At 40.8% G+C, this 13,064-nt stretch overlaps 1 protein-coding gene across 1 annotated transcript in view; it reads right to left on the minus strand.

The window, feature by feature from the left end:
- LOC129181318 (F-actin-capping protein subunit alpha-2) overlaps nt 1–13,064 on the minus strand; it is a 31,738-nt gene that overhangs the window by 8,754 nt on the left and 9,920 nt on the right. Inside the window, exons 3-4 of the mRNA XM_054776373.1 lie at nt 7,074–7,125; nt 6,867–6,930 (exon numbers count right to left, since the gene is read on the minus strand). Coding sequence (XP_054632348.1) covers nt 6,867–6,930; nt 7,074–7,125 — 116 coding nt within the window. The remainder of the gene's footprint in view (nt 1–6,866; nt 6,931–7,073; nt 7,126–13,064) is intronic.

Raw genomic sequence — 13,064 nt, forward strand, 5'->3', positions numbered from 1 at the left:
GAAAAAAAAGGGGGGGAAAAAAATAGTAATAATGTTGACCAGTAGAGGGCACTGCGGACTGCGGACTGCGGATAAAAGTTGTACAACACTACTAGGCTTGTTATTATCAGGGTTCATGGTTTTAATCCTGAACATGCATGAGTCAAACAGTAGCACATCACATAGTACAATTCACAATTTTGCATGTCCAAAAAGGAGTAGGAAGAAGCAAAGCTTATTTAATCCGACACCTCATCAGTTTCACATCAGTTGCAATACATTTGTTCACCTCTTATTCTTCCAAGTGTACTTTGTAGGTCTACATGACAATGTAGTGCAATCATAGCCAAGGTTTTTACTTACTAAAAGGAAGCTAGAGGCTTAATAATAACTGATAGAATATATCCACGACCCACAGAACAAAGCTGTGCTAGTAATGTCTTACGCTTGTTATTTATATTTTACTTTTTATACAGCAGTGTCATTATAGCTTTAGTTCATCAGAAAGTGACGGGAAGTGACGGTGGGCGTCCCGAGCAGGAGAGCTAGGCTCAGTGCTAGCTGTGAGTTTCAAGAGAGTTGGGAAGTGTGTTTATGTTGGCGTGGATGTAAAGTCCTGCAGTGTTCTCCGCTGTTAATAAAGCCATTAAAGTGCATCGGCGACGTGAGTCTCTCCTTCCCCACAACAAGCGGCATTACAGTATTGACCAGTGCACACCAGGAAATAAACGGTGTCATTTCTTACAGGCATTGGCTGGACAGCTATGTAGTGGGGCTTGTTTAACCTTTGCCTTGTGGGCAAGCAGGAAGGAGAGACGATGCTGAGAGATGTGTGTGTGTTCTGAGCTGCTGTCTGGTGGCCGCGTTCAATAAATAAAGTTGGCAGAAGCAACAGGAGAAGTTTCCTTCTTTGCTTCGCAGCTGAATAACACTGAGAAGTTAACGGACTAGTAGCGAACGGAAAAGAAGACGGCTTTTTTGTGTCGAATACAGAAGATGAGGACTTTGATGGATTTGTGGATGAGGATTGATGAAAAATAACGTGAGTACATTTTAAAATACTTCAATTAAGTAAAACCGAACTCAGTTTTGCTCCCGCTGCCGCATGCATGCTGGCGTATGTTTTTTTTTTTTATTGTAGCGTCGCTGGGAGCACGTCCTGTTCCCAGCCTAATTTGCGGTATCAAAAGAAGACAGCTTTTTTATGTGGAACAACTGACAGTTTGTGTGGATCTTGTGAATGATTGTGACTGAGCTAGGACTCAGTAATTAAAGTCTACACACGACGGCTTCATTGATTGAAAAACAAAACTTTTTCGTGCATGAAGCTTGGTTTGGTTTGGTTTGGTTTAGTTTATTTGAACATGAAGGTTACAATGGAATACATCTCGTGAATCATTCTTTGACAGTTCCACATGTCCAAAAGGAGTAGGAAGAAGCAAAGCTTATTTAATCCTACCCCCCATCCATTCTACATCTAGTACAGTACATGTAGTTCACTTCCTGGATTCCATGTCATGTTTTCAGTGATAGTCAGGATAACACATAATAGATAACGGTGAGATAACCCTCCCCCCAAAAAAAGAGAGAACATTCATAATAATGATAATAATGATGACAATACTAAATAAATAAATAAATAAATAAGAACAAAGCTTTTTTTTTCCCCCTTTCCTTTTTTTTTTTAAACACAACAAAGAAAATTATTTAAAAAAAATAAATAAATAAATAAATAAAAATAAATAAATAAAAAATAAAATTTAATTAAATAAATAAAAAATAAAATAAAATAAAATAAAATAAAATAGAAAATAAAAAAATAAATAAAATAAAATAACAAACCTGACAGAACAATCAGGACTCTTCTGCCTTGTATTTAGCAAACATCAACTGCTTGTATTGTTTTTTGAATTTGCTCATCTCTGTACATTGTTTGAGTTCTTTACTCAATCCGTTCCATAATTTAATTCCACACACGGAAATGCTGTGGGTTTTCAGCGTTGTTCTCGCATATAAATGTTTTAGGTTTAATTTTCCTCTAAGATCATATTTCTCCTCTCTGATTGAGAAATACTTAATTAGGTTTTTGGGTAACGCGTTATTATTAACTTTATACATTATTCTAGCGGTTTGAAAGTGTACTAAATCTGCAAATTTTAATATCTGTGATTTTAAAAATAAAGGGTTTGTATGTTCTCTATACTTGGCATTATGAATTATCCTCACAGATCTTTTTTGCAGTACAGTGAGTGAGTGAAGATTGCTTTTGTAATTATTTCCCCATATCTCCACACCATACGTTAGATATGGTAATACTAAGGAACAGTACAGAGTGTGGAGTGATTTTTGATCAAGAAGATATTTTGCTTTATTCAATATAGAGATATTTCTCGCCACCTTTTGTTGTATATATTTAATATGAGATTTCCAACTCATTTTTTCATCTATTATAACCCCAAGGAATTTATATTCTTCCACTTTTTCAATATCCGTTCCATTAATTTGTATTTGGTCGTACGTGTCCTTTCTACTATTACCAAATAACATTATTTTAGTTTTACTTAAATTCAGAGATGATCTATTCTTGTCAAACCATGACTTTAATATGACCATTTCATCCTTGACCTTTTTGATGAGTTCTTGTGTGCTTTCACCAGAATAGAAAGCAGTGGTATCATCGGCGAATAAGACCAATTTTAAGTTGTTAGTTACTTTGCAAATGTCGTTAATGTACAAGTTAAACAGTTTTGGTCCCAGTATGGACCCCTGTGGTACTCCACACGTATTGTGTAGACTCCCAGATGTATATTCTCCTAGCTTTACAAATTGTTTCCTCTTTGCTAGGTAGCTTTTAACCCAATTTAAGACTAAACCTCTAATTCCGTACCTTTCTAATTTTGAAATTAAAATAGTGTGATTAATTGTATCGAAAGCTTTTGTCAGATCCATGAATACTGCTGCTGCGCATCTTCTGTTGTCTATGGCAGTAGTGATTTCCTCCGTGATTTCCATCAGTGCCATAGAAGTTGAAATGTTGGCTCTGTAACCATATTGACTACTTGCCAATAATTCATTCTTATTAATAAATTTGTCCAACCTATTATTAAATAGCTTCTCCACAATTTTCGAGAATTGTGGTAACAAGGAAACTGGTCGATAATTTGTAAATTGGTGTTTGTCTCCTTTTTTGAAAATTGGAACCACCTTGGCTGTTTTCATTTTGCTTGGAAATATTCCAGTCTGAAATGATAAGTTACTAATATATGTTAACGGGTCTGCGATCTCATTGATGACCCTTTTAATTGTTTCCATTTCGATTCCATGACAATCAGTTGATGTTTTTGCCTTAAAATGGTTAACAATGTCAGTGATCTCCTTTTTGGTTACAGCAGTGAGAAACATAGAATTAAGATTCCTATCAATAATATCAATCCCTTCATCAATTGTGTCTTGTTTTGGAATTTCCTCTTCCAGTTTTTGTCCAATATTTACAAAATATTCATTAAACATTTCAGCTACCGCATTCATGTCATTCCTGTAAGTGTTTCCAACCATGAAATAGGGAGGATAGTCTGCTTTCTTAACGTTGTTCTTTATAATACTATTTAAGATGCCCCAAGTTGCTCTCATGTTATTTTTGTTCTTATTTAGTACGTGACTATAATATTCCCTCTTACACACTCTCAAGATAGTTGTCAACTTGTTTTTGTATGTCTTATACTTTTGTTCTGCTTCTTTAGTCTGTTGAATGATAAATGTCCTGTATAATGTGTTGTTCTTCTTACAGGCGTTTTTTAGTCCTTTTGTCATCCATGGCTGCTGGTTTTTCTTTTGCTTCTTGGGCTTTTCTTGCCAGGGACAGTTCTTATCGTAGAGCTCCATATAAGTACCAAGGAAGCTGTCATATGCCTCGTCCACATCTGTTGCACTGTAGACACTCTCCCAACTTTGTTCTTCTAGACCTATCTTGAAGGCACGGATGTTATCCTCTGTACGCAATCTTTGAAAAGCTTCTACTTGAGTCGGTAATTTGGCCGCTATATGCAGTCAGATATTGACCAAGGGAGACAAAATGGGTGGCCGCTGGCCACGTTGGACAGGTGACTGCTATACACAGGGTCTATTACATGTAAATTTGCCGCGGGGGATTTTCAGCAGCTGCTATAGGCAGGTGGCCGTTCTATAAAGGTGGCCGCTAAGACAGGTTTGACTGTATATCGTAAATCAATAGTCAATATATCAGGATATGAGTTTTGGTCCGTATTGCACAATGATACTTCAATCCAATAAGCATTTTTCTTTATACAGCTTGGACTTGGAAAATATGGAGAAAAATCATCCTATGTTCTAAAAACCCACTTGACTCATTGTACACACTGCAAAAAAAACAAAACTGCACTGCACTTTTTTTTTTAGAATTTTGCCCATCATACAAAATCCTTACATAAGAAATGAACACACATCCCTTTCTGTGCATTCTACAGATATAAAAGAGACAGCTCATTACTGCACATAATGGGACACACTAGGGCTGGACGATATGGACCTCATATCCCGATATATTTAGGTTGAATATCAATATACGTTATATATGCCCTCCTCCCTGAGCTACCACCTTATCGTGGTGGTGGAGTTTTCGTGTCCCGATGATCCTGGGATCTAAGTTGTCGGGGGCTTTTATGCCCTTGGTAGGGTCACCCATGACAAATAGGTCCCAGATGAGGAACCAGACAGAGTGGCTAAATGGACCCCTATGATGAAACAAACCATTGGACCATGTTTTCCCTTTCCCAGACGCGGGTCACCGGGGCCCCCAGCCTGTAGGAGGGGCACGATGGCGAGCGCCTACACCCATGGGGTCCGGCCGGGTACTGCCCGAAGAGATGACATGGGCCAGCAGTGCGGGGCGACGGACAGGGGTGGCAATTCTTGTTGCGCCCCGGCTTGTAGCCTAGAAGTTGGAGTTTAACCCGGTGAACGAGAGGGTAGTTTCCCTCCGCCTTCGGGTGGGGGGGGCGGGTCCTGACAGTTGTTTGCGCTTATCTGGCCATAAGGTGGTCGGTGCCTGTTGTGGCGGCAATCCCAGAACCTGCTGGTAGACACCAGTGGTGAGACATGCCATCAAGCTGAAGAAGGAGTCCTTTCGGGCCTTTTTGGCTCATGGGACGCCAGAAGCAGCAGACAGGGATTGGCAGCCCAAGCAGTCTGCGGCCCTGGCAGTCGCTGAGGCAAAAATTTGGACATGGGAGGAGTTATGCGAAGCCATGGAGAACGACTTCCGGACGGCATTGAAGAGATTCTGGACCACCATCCGATGTCTCAGAAGGGGGGAGCAGTGCACAGTCAACACCGTGTATGGTGGGGGTGGTGTGCTGCTGACCTCAACTTGAGATGTTGTGGATCAGTGGAAAGCATACTTCGAAAACCTCCACAAGCCCACCGACACGTCTTCCTATGAGGAAGCAGAGCCTGGGGACTCTACGGTGGGCTCTCTTATCTCTGGGGCTGAGGTTGCTGAGGTTCTCAAAAAGCTCCTCAGTGGCAGGGCCCCGAGGGTGGATGAGATCTGCCCGGAGTTCCTTAAGGCCCTGGATGCTGTGGAGCATCTGCAGCATCGCATGGACAATGGGGGCAATACCTCTGGATTGGCAAACCGGTGTGGTGGTCTCCCTTTTTAAGTGGTGGTTTTCGTCCTGGTCGTGGACTTGGAGAAAGGATTTGACCGTTTTTCTCGAGGGATTCTGTGGGGAGTACTCCAGAAGTATGGGGTATCAGACCAGCTAATTCAGGCCGTTTGTTCCCTATATGACCGGTGTTAGAGTTTGGTTCGCATTGCCTGCAATAAGTCAGAACCATTTCCAGTCAGCGTTGGACTCCGCCAGGACTGCCCTTTGTGATTCTGTTAATTTCTTTTATGGACAGAATTTCTAGGCGCAGCCAGGGCGTTGAGGGGTTCCGGTTTTGTGGCTGCAGGATTGAGTCTCTGCTTTTTGCAGATGATGTGGTCTGGCTGGCTTCATCGAGCCGTGACCTTCAACGCTCACTGGATCAGTTCGCAGCCAAGTGTGAAGCGGCCGGGATGAGAATCAGCACCTCCAAGTCCGAGATCCATGATTCTCACACAGAAAAGGTAAGAGTGCCATCTATGTGTCGGGGATGATATCCTGTCCCAAGTGGAGGAGTTTAGGTACCTACGGGTCTTGTTCACGAGTGAGGGACGAATGGAACGCAAGATCAACAGGCGAATTGGTGCGGCGTCTGCAGTGATGTGGACTCTACATCGGTCCGTTGTGGTGAAGAGAGAGCTGAGCTGAAAGGTAAAGCTCTCAATTTACTGGTCAATCTACGTTCCTACCCTCACCTATGGTCATGAGCTTTGGGTAGTGACCAAAAGAACAAGATTTTGTGTACAAGCGGCCGAAATGAGGGTGGATGGGCTCTCTCCTAGAGATAAGGTGAGATAAGTCTTTTTAGCTGTTTTTATATCTTTAGAACGCACAAACATGAGAGACACACATGTCTCACATAAGAATTGTGGCTGATGGGCAAAAAAAAAGGGCAATTTTCCTTTAAGGAAGCAGGGGAACAACTGCCAACTGCAAAATCTACATCAAGTTAAATGGAGGACCGGAAGAAGTCAATGAAGTTGATGTCAAAGACATTACGGAACTGGACAAATGTTGACGATGGCATCATCTTGACAAGAAAATTAAAAAGACAAAGGCAAATTTAAATAAGCTCTGCTTCTTCCTCTTCAAATGTGTTGAATTGTGCAAATGCAACCCACGTGATTTTCCTTAATGAATAAAAAAAAAAACATACCATACCAAAGTAGCGGCTGTTTTTGACATAAAAAAGTAACACATAAAAAGAAGACACAAACTCACCTGTTCGTCATAGCCATCGATTTTCACTGGGGTAAACTGGTCCAAGTTGTACTGTGCAAATGCACTGTAAAGTGAAGGAGAAAAAGTTCATGTGTCCATCACCTCTTTGAATGATGAATTGGTTTCTATATCATGGATTTTAGTAAAGCATGATACACGTGCATGTGTAGTCGATCAAGTGTGTATGGATGCTAAAGGGGAACTTACTGGGCTGCACCTTCCCTGAGGAGACTGTCATTGTTGAGCAGCAATCGCACATCTACAACAGGCAAATAATGAAGGAGATAAGGAGAGAGGAGACAAGGAGAGTAGATTAACAACCAAAGACAAAGCTGGGGGGGGTCACCAGCGAACATGGCAAATTAACTCAGTGGAATAGAGTGTAAAATCCCATAAAGATGAAAGTGGACAAAGTGGTTAACAGGGGACTGTCTTTAAATGTCTGTGTGTGTGTGCACGCCTGTCAGTGGGCGATAAGAGACACACACACAGCCCCCTGGCCTTCTGGTTTGCCTCTGAGGTGATGACATTTACGGTGGCAGGATAAAGCTTTGACAAATTCATATTGTACGTGGTTTCTGTACGGGACGCGGCAAACGGTCCCTGCAGGCTAAGCTACGACTTAGGCTAACCCATTCTGCTTTAGTCACGCCTGTCCAAGTGCCAAGGTCTCATTGGGAAATGTTAAAAAGAAGAAAGTAAAACTGTGAAGAGAATAACATTATCCACTCACATATAGAGAGATAAGAAGGATACATTAGAACACTTACTGGTCGTGCTTTAATAATAAGCATTACCCTTCCTGGGTGCATTGATTTCACACAGCAACATAGCAACAAACGCACTCGCTTAGCAATAACTTTTCCAAACTCAAAAATAAAAACACTGCAGCAGTGGTGGCCGCTCCAATCTGTAGTGTTGCCTATTTGCACGCGCTGAAGTGCTGTGGGCGAGTGTGTGGTGAAGCTAGTTGCTAGCCGGCAAGTAGCTAACCAGTGTGGTGTGGCAAGGCATCAATACACCATTAATGTAGTTTGATCGGTATTTAGATAACAATGTTAATAATAATAATAATAATAATAATAATAATAATAATAATAATAATGTTGCTGTAGCTTGGCTACTATGCATGTCACATTATATGTAAAATGGAGTTTTGTTGCCGCTTTTTGGAATTGTTTTCAGAAGGCTTTGTAAGCAGAATAAGTGTTTCTCCATTATGTGTACTCTCAGCAAAGTATTTTTACCTGTTTTTATATCTTTAGAATGCACAGTAAAAAGAAAGACATATGTGTTCATGTCTCACAGAAGGTTTGTGGATGATGGACAAAATTCCAAAACAAGTTTAGTTTTCCTTTAACACTTTAGATTGGTTAAAGAAGCAAGTCCACTGTAACGGACCAAACATTTTAGAAAAACTTGAAAGGCGAATAGAAGTTATGTCTCCCATCCCACAAGATTTCCTGGTGATAACAGTTGACACAGCAAATTCTGATGCTCATATGGAGATTTTAAATAAAACCTCATGCTGAACACTTTCTTCTCATGTCCATCAATTGTATTTCTCAGTCTTTATCAAATGCTGGCTCCATTGTGGGTTATTTTGCAGTCGTGATAAAAAGAAGGTGGTGGAAGTGAGCAACACTATTGGATTCAAGAAATAACTCATGGCAAAACACAAAGTTGGTGTCCGTGTTGATGTCAATGCCACATCACTGTCTTTGTCAATCTTCAATGAAGGTAAAAGTAACATTAAATGGTCATTTAGCCTTTTTCATTCATCATTTATATTCATTACCTCTTCCAAGCGCAGCGCTGCTCGGTGTTAGCATGCTAACATCATGTTGGCATTGCTAACATACTAATGTTAGCATACTAGCATTTTTAGCAATTGTCATGGGTATCACTATCATGCAAGGTGTTAGCATGCTAACATTAGCATGTCATCATTGTTAGCTTGCCAACACTGGCAATCTAAATATGTAAATAAAATAAATGTATGACTAATATTTATGCGTCTGTGTAGGCTCTCAGTCGTACAGGAGTTGTCCATCGAGGAAAAGGCTTCTTGAGACGTCATCTGTACTTCTGTGTAGAAGGTGTCGGACGTTTCGCTCCTCATCCGAAGAGCTTCGTCAGCAAACTAATAAGTGCTGGTAGCTTAGGCCTTAAATACAGTAAGAGTGGGCGGAATTGGTGTGCCAACACCCTCCTCCTACACCTGAAAGCTACCAATCACTCTTTTCAGGACAGCGAGGTTAAGATTTTGGCCAAAGAAAACAGATGGTTTGAAAGAGGAGTTAAGGAAGCTATTTTTGTCAAACAACAGAACCCATCATTGAATCGGAATGGTGGTTTGAGGTTTAATTTGGACCCTGTGTTCAGCAGGTTACTGAGACCAAAACCCACAGCTCTTAGTCTTGCAAATGAGGTGAAGGCAGGGCCGAGCCAGAACAATAGATGCTAACAAGCCAGTATCAGAGTCGTTCATACCCAATTCAGGGAGCGACACTTCCCTTTTATCGTAGGTGTGAATAACAGGATAGGATTATACCACTGCTCCGCCCAGGCTTAGTGTAACGAACCAATAGGAGGAGGGTGTTGGCACACCAATTCCGCCCACTCTTACTGTATTTAAGGCCTAAGCTACCAGCACTTATTAGTTTGCTGACGAAGCTCTTCGGATGAGGAGCGAAACGTCCGACACCTTCTACACAGAAGTACAGATGACGTCTCAAGAAGCCTTTTCCTTAATATTTATGGCGTAAAATCACAATATGGGGGAACTATGGCGCTTGGCAGAGGTCTGTGCTTTTCTTGTTATGAATTCTTTTCTGCATGTAAAACTATGATTGTAAAAATAGAAAAACGTGTTTTGTGTTAACATTTTTGGCTTTTAGGGATGGATTAATTGCATTTACATTATTTCTCATGAAAAAAATAGATTTGGTTAGCGTCCATTTCGGTTTGAGTCAGACCTTCTGGAATGAATTGAGGATGCCAACCATGGTCCACTGTAATAACGACAGTGCCTCTGTAAAGTATTCACAGCGCTTCACTTTTTCCACATTTATTTAGCCTTATTCCAAAAGGGATTAAATTCATTTTTTACCTCAAAAATTCAACACACAAAACCCAATAACGACAATGTGAAAAAAAAATTGAAACTGTTTCAAATTTATTAAAAATAAAAAACTCAAAAATCACATGTACATAAGTATTCACAGCCTTTGCCGTGAAGCTCAAAATTGAGCTCAAGTGCATTCTAATTCCACCGATCATCCTTGAGATGTTTCAATAGCTTAATTGGAGTCCCCCTGTCGTAAATTCAGTTGACTGGACATGATTTGGAAAGGCACACACCTGCCTATGTAAGGTCCCAGGGTTGATAGTGCATGTCAAAGCACAAACCAAGCATGAAGACAAAGGAATTGTCTGTAGACCTCAGACACAGGATTGCCTCGGGGCACAAGGCTGGGGAAGGTTACAGAAACATTTCTGCTGCTTTGAAGGTTCCAATGAGCATAGTGGCCTCCTTCATTTATAAGTGCAGAAGTTTGGAACCAGGGATGTCCCAATCCACTTTTTTTTTTAAATAATAATAATAATAAGCTTTTGTTACAAACATGAATTTGTGGGATTGAGTATGATTAGGAAAATATCTCTTCAAAGCATTAAAAATAATGCAACCAAAGTATTGCTGAATTAACTTTTTTATTACACGGCATGCATGAGCAACAATATTGATTGGCTTTTGTAACAAACCTCTGTGAGTCAGGTCCCTAATTCAATAAAAGTCCATCCAATATAAGATAAAATTCAACAAAATGGGCGTGCAAAATACTTTTAGGGAAGGACTAATCATCTGACATGGTTATAGATCAATTTGTGGTGTGATTTAGAATATATGACTTTTTTTTTTTTTTTAACAAACTCACTTCCCTATGAAATCCATTCTTTTTCCCCAAATTCCGTTTCTTCTATTTTTATTTTTTAGAATTCAGTTTTTTACCTTTTCCACTTATTTTACGAGCATAGTGTGTGCTATTTGTGTTTGTGAAGAAAATGCAAAAACCCTTACCTTTATTGATGCAATACATCATTGGCCCATTTTGTCCAATAATTGAAAAATGGAGGTAGCTTAGCTAACTTTTCTAATGGGATGTCAGTCTCAGCACATTTTGCTACAAAATGTTCAACAAACGTGCTTGTGATTAAGGAAGATGTAGTCACAGATGTAATTCCAATCACGTTATTAATGTAAGATTATTTTTTTACATAATTAAACAAATGTGACAAAGTGTGCTCTTATTTGGAAGGCCGGAATGTGTTGTGCATGTTGAGAATGGCAATTGACGGTTTATACGTGCCTCTCGTCTTTTTTCCACTCAGAACCTGCACGTAGTCAGTGGCCATTGTATTATGGTCCTTACATTAAAGCAGTAAAACACAACATGGTGAAGTCGCGCACACACACAGCTGAACGAGCTAAACTCAGTGAACCCCGCTAGCTTCCATTCACGCTCCGTAACAGAGGAGTTTCCAAGGTTTTTCGCCGGCGTGTCAACATGTTTAGTAGTGTTTGTGCTGTCCCTACTATAATGTAAGTAACCAGTGGTCAGAACGGCACTTCCCGTGCAAGCTCCCCACACCATAGCGTAGCAGTCCAGGCATAGTACCGCTGTTGATACAGAGCCAAATATCCAACGTGAAACTAACTTCACCAAGGTAAACGGCGGACTTGTCTGCATGGTGGTGTTGAGTTTTCTTCTTCTTGTGGGTGGCGCAAGTCGAGTGGCAACCAGCTTTCAGGCATATTACTGCACATACCATGTTGGAGTGTGGCTAAGAGTTACGAACGTGATACGGCAACAGGATGGGCCCGATCTCGTGGCGGAAGCAGATATTATCCGATATTATCCAATCTTCACAAATACAGCGGCTCCCGATCCTGAAGATCGGATCGGGGCATCCTTAGTGCCAAGCTTGTGGCATTATTTTCAAAACAACTTGAGGATGTAATTGCTGCCAAAGGTGCATCAACAAAGTATTGAGCTCTGAATACTTATGAACGTGATTTTTTCAGGGTTTTTTTTTAATCCACCCATCCATCCACCTTCTACCGCTTATCTGAGATCGGGTCGCGGGGGCAGCAGCCTAAGCAAGGAGGCCCAGATTCCCTCTCCCCGGCCACTTCGTCCAGCTCCTCCCGGCGGATCCCAAGGCGTTCCCAGGCCAGTTGGGAGACAGTCTCTGCACCGTGTCCTGCGTCTTCCCCGAGGCCTTCCACCGGTCGGACTTGCCCTGAATACCTCCCCAGGGAGGCGTCCGGGAGGCATCCTGACCAGATGCTCAAGCCACCTCATCTGGCTCCTCTCAATGGAGAGGAATAGCGGTTCTACTCTGAGTTTCTCCCGGATGACAGTGCTTCTCACCTTATCTCTAAAGGGAGAGCCCAGCCACCCTACGGAGAAAACTCATTTCGGGCGCTTGTACCGGCGATCTAAAGTAGGTATAGTTTTTTTTTTTATAAATTTGTAACAATTTCCAAAAACTTTTCACATTGTCATTATGGGGTTTTGTGTGTAGAACCATTGAGGAAAAAAGTTAATTTGATCCATTTTGTAATAAGGCTGTGACATAAAATGTGGAAAAGTGAAGCGCTGTGAATACTGTCTGGATGCACTGTTATTGGTCTTCTAGGAAAGCAAGTAGAGAGCTTCACAGCACTGTCGCCACCTTTAGGAGTATCAACAGACGACAACCTGCTGTATAAAATAAATCCCATTCAGAATAAAAGTGGAAGATTATTTTTCATTATTTTTCTGTGCCCAGGCAAAGCCCACGACCCATCAGTCAAGACTTACTACTGTAGACAGTTTCATATTTCAGCTCTCCTTTTTTCAAAATCTTTCTTACCTTACTTTTTTAATATTTTAGGGCAAAGTAAAAGGAGAAAAGGGAAAAAAAGAAAAATCATAATGATAAATAAGTAAACCAAAAAGGATATGCACAGTCACATGTTGCGTCTTATCTGATTGTTTATAACTGTCCCATCTTTTCCAATATTTTTCCCCTTGTATTGTTGTAGAAAACGGTTAAAAGTCGTAATTTCCATTATTATATGTTTAACAACTTGTACCAAAAGAGCTAAAGAGGGGTGCCTAATTTGAGCCAACATTTAGCGATGGCTTTTTT

This window comes from Dunckerocampus dactyliophorus, chromosome 5 (assembly GCF_027744805.1).
Source record: "Dunckerocampus dactyliophorus isolate RoL2022-P2 chromosome 5, RoL_Ddac_1.1, whole genome shotgun sequence".
Classification (NCBI taxonomy): domain Eukaryota; kingdom Metazoa; phylum Chordata; class Actinopteri; order Syngnathiformes; family Syngnathidae; genus Dunckerocampus; species Dunckerocampus dactyliophorus.